Source organism: Sinocyclocheilus grahami, unplaced genomic scaffold, assembly GCF_001515645.1.
Source record: "Sinocyclocheilus grahami isolate Dianchi unplaced genomic scaffold, SAMN03320097.WGS_v1.1 scaffold10069.1, whole genome shotgun sequence".
Classification (NCBI taxonomy): domain Eukaryota; kingdom Metazoa; phylum Chordata; class Actinopteri; order Cypriniformes; family Cyprinidae; genus Sinocyclocheilus; species Sinocyclocheilus grahami.
In genome coordinates, this window is record NW_015513021.1 from 579 (window position 1) to 1,391 (window position 813).

Consider the following 813-nt stretch of genomic DNA (forward strand, 5'->3'; position numbering starts at 1 on the left):
ATGACACTTTTGTCTTTTAGAGCTGCTTTACAGCAGAATCTGAACTGTCCATAATTAATTCTGCTATTTTCCTGTTTATCGCGGAAACTTCTTTGACGCAATCTGTATTGTATAAAACGCTACAGAAATAAAGGTCTCTTGACGCAAACTGTGAAAGAATGTGACATGTTTGTGGCACCGTTTTTACTAAAATCTTTCTTTCCTCAGGCTTTAGATGGACAGAACATCTACAATGGCTGCTGTACCTTGCGCATCAGCTTTTCCAAACTTACCAGCTTAAATGTCAAATACAATAACGACAAGAGCCGTGACTATACTCGCCCGGACCTGCCCACTGGGGACAGTCAACACGCTATTGAACATCATGCTTTGGCTGCTGCTTTTGGTACAAACGGGTGTAAAATTGCACCCAGCACACTATTTTCTTAAGCATAGTCCCATTCTGCCTCTTTTAGAAAGTCTAAACATCCTGGTATTTTGCAGCTGCTCCTGGGATCATCTCAGCTACGCCATATCCAGGAGCGCACGCCTTCCCTCCAGCTTTTGCTATCCAGCAGGCTGCAGGTACGATGGCACACAGCTCGAGTTTAACACCTTCTATATTTCATATTTTTCTGAATTTGTCTTTTGGTGTATAGTGTACATTTGACTCCATCTTGAACAGGGTTTGCAATACCTGGGGTTCCCGGAGCCCTCGCCTCACTGGCCATTCCCGGGACAGCAGCGGCCGCTGCGGCTGCAAGCAGACTGGGCTTCCCCTCCTTCCCTGGCACCCACTGCGTCATGCTGGTCAGCAACCTGAACCCTGAGGTT

At 46.6% G+C, this 813-nt stretch overlaps 1 protein-coding gene across 1 annotated transcript in view; it reads left to right on the forward strand.

Moving 5' to 3' along the window:
- Positions 1-207: 207 nt before the first annotated feature.
- Positions 208-813, forward strand: part of LOC107578407 (polypyrimidine tract-binding protein 1-like) — a gene marked incomplete at its 5' end in the record, with an annotated part of 3,617 nt that continues 3,011 nt past the window's right edge. Inside the window, 3 exons of the mRNA XM_016264368.1 lie at positions 208-385; positions 484-564; positions 665-810. Of these exons, the coding sequence (XP_016119854.1) occupies positions 208-385; positions 484-564; positions 665-810 (405 nt within the window). The remainder of the gene's footprint in view (positions 386-483; positions 565-664; positions 811-813) is intronic.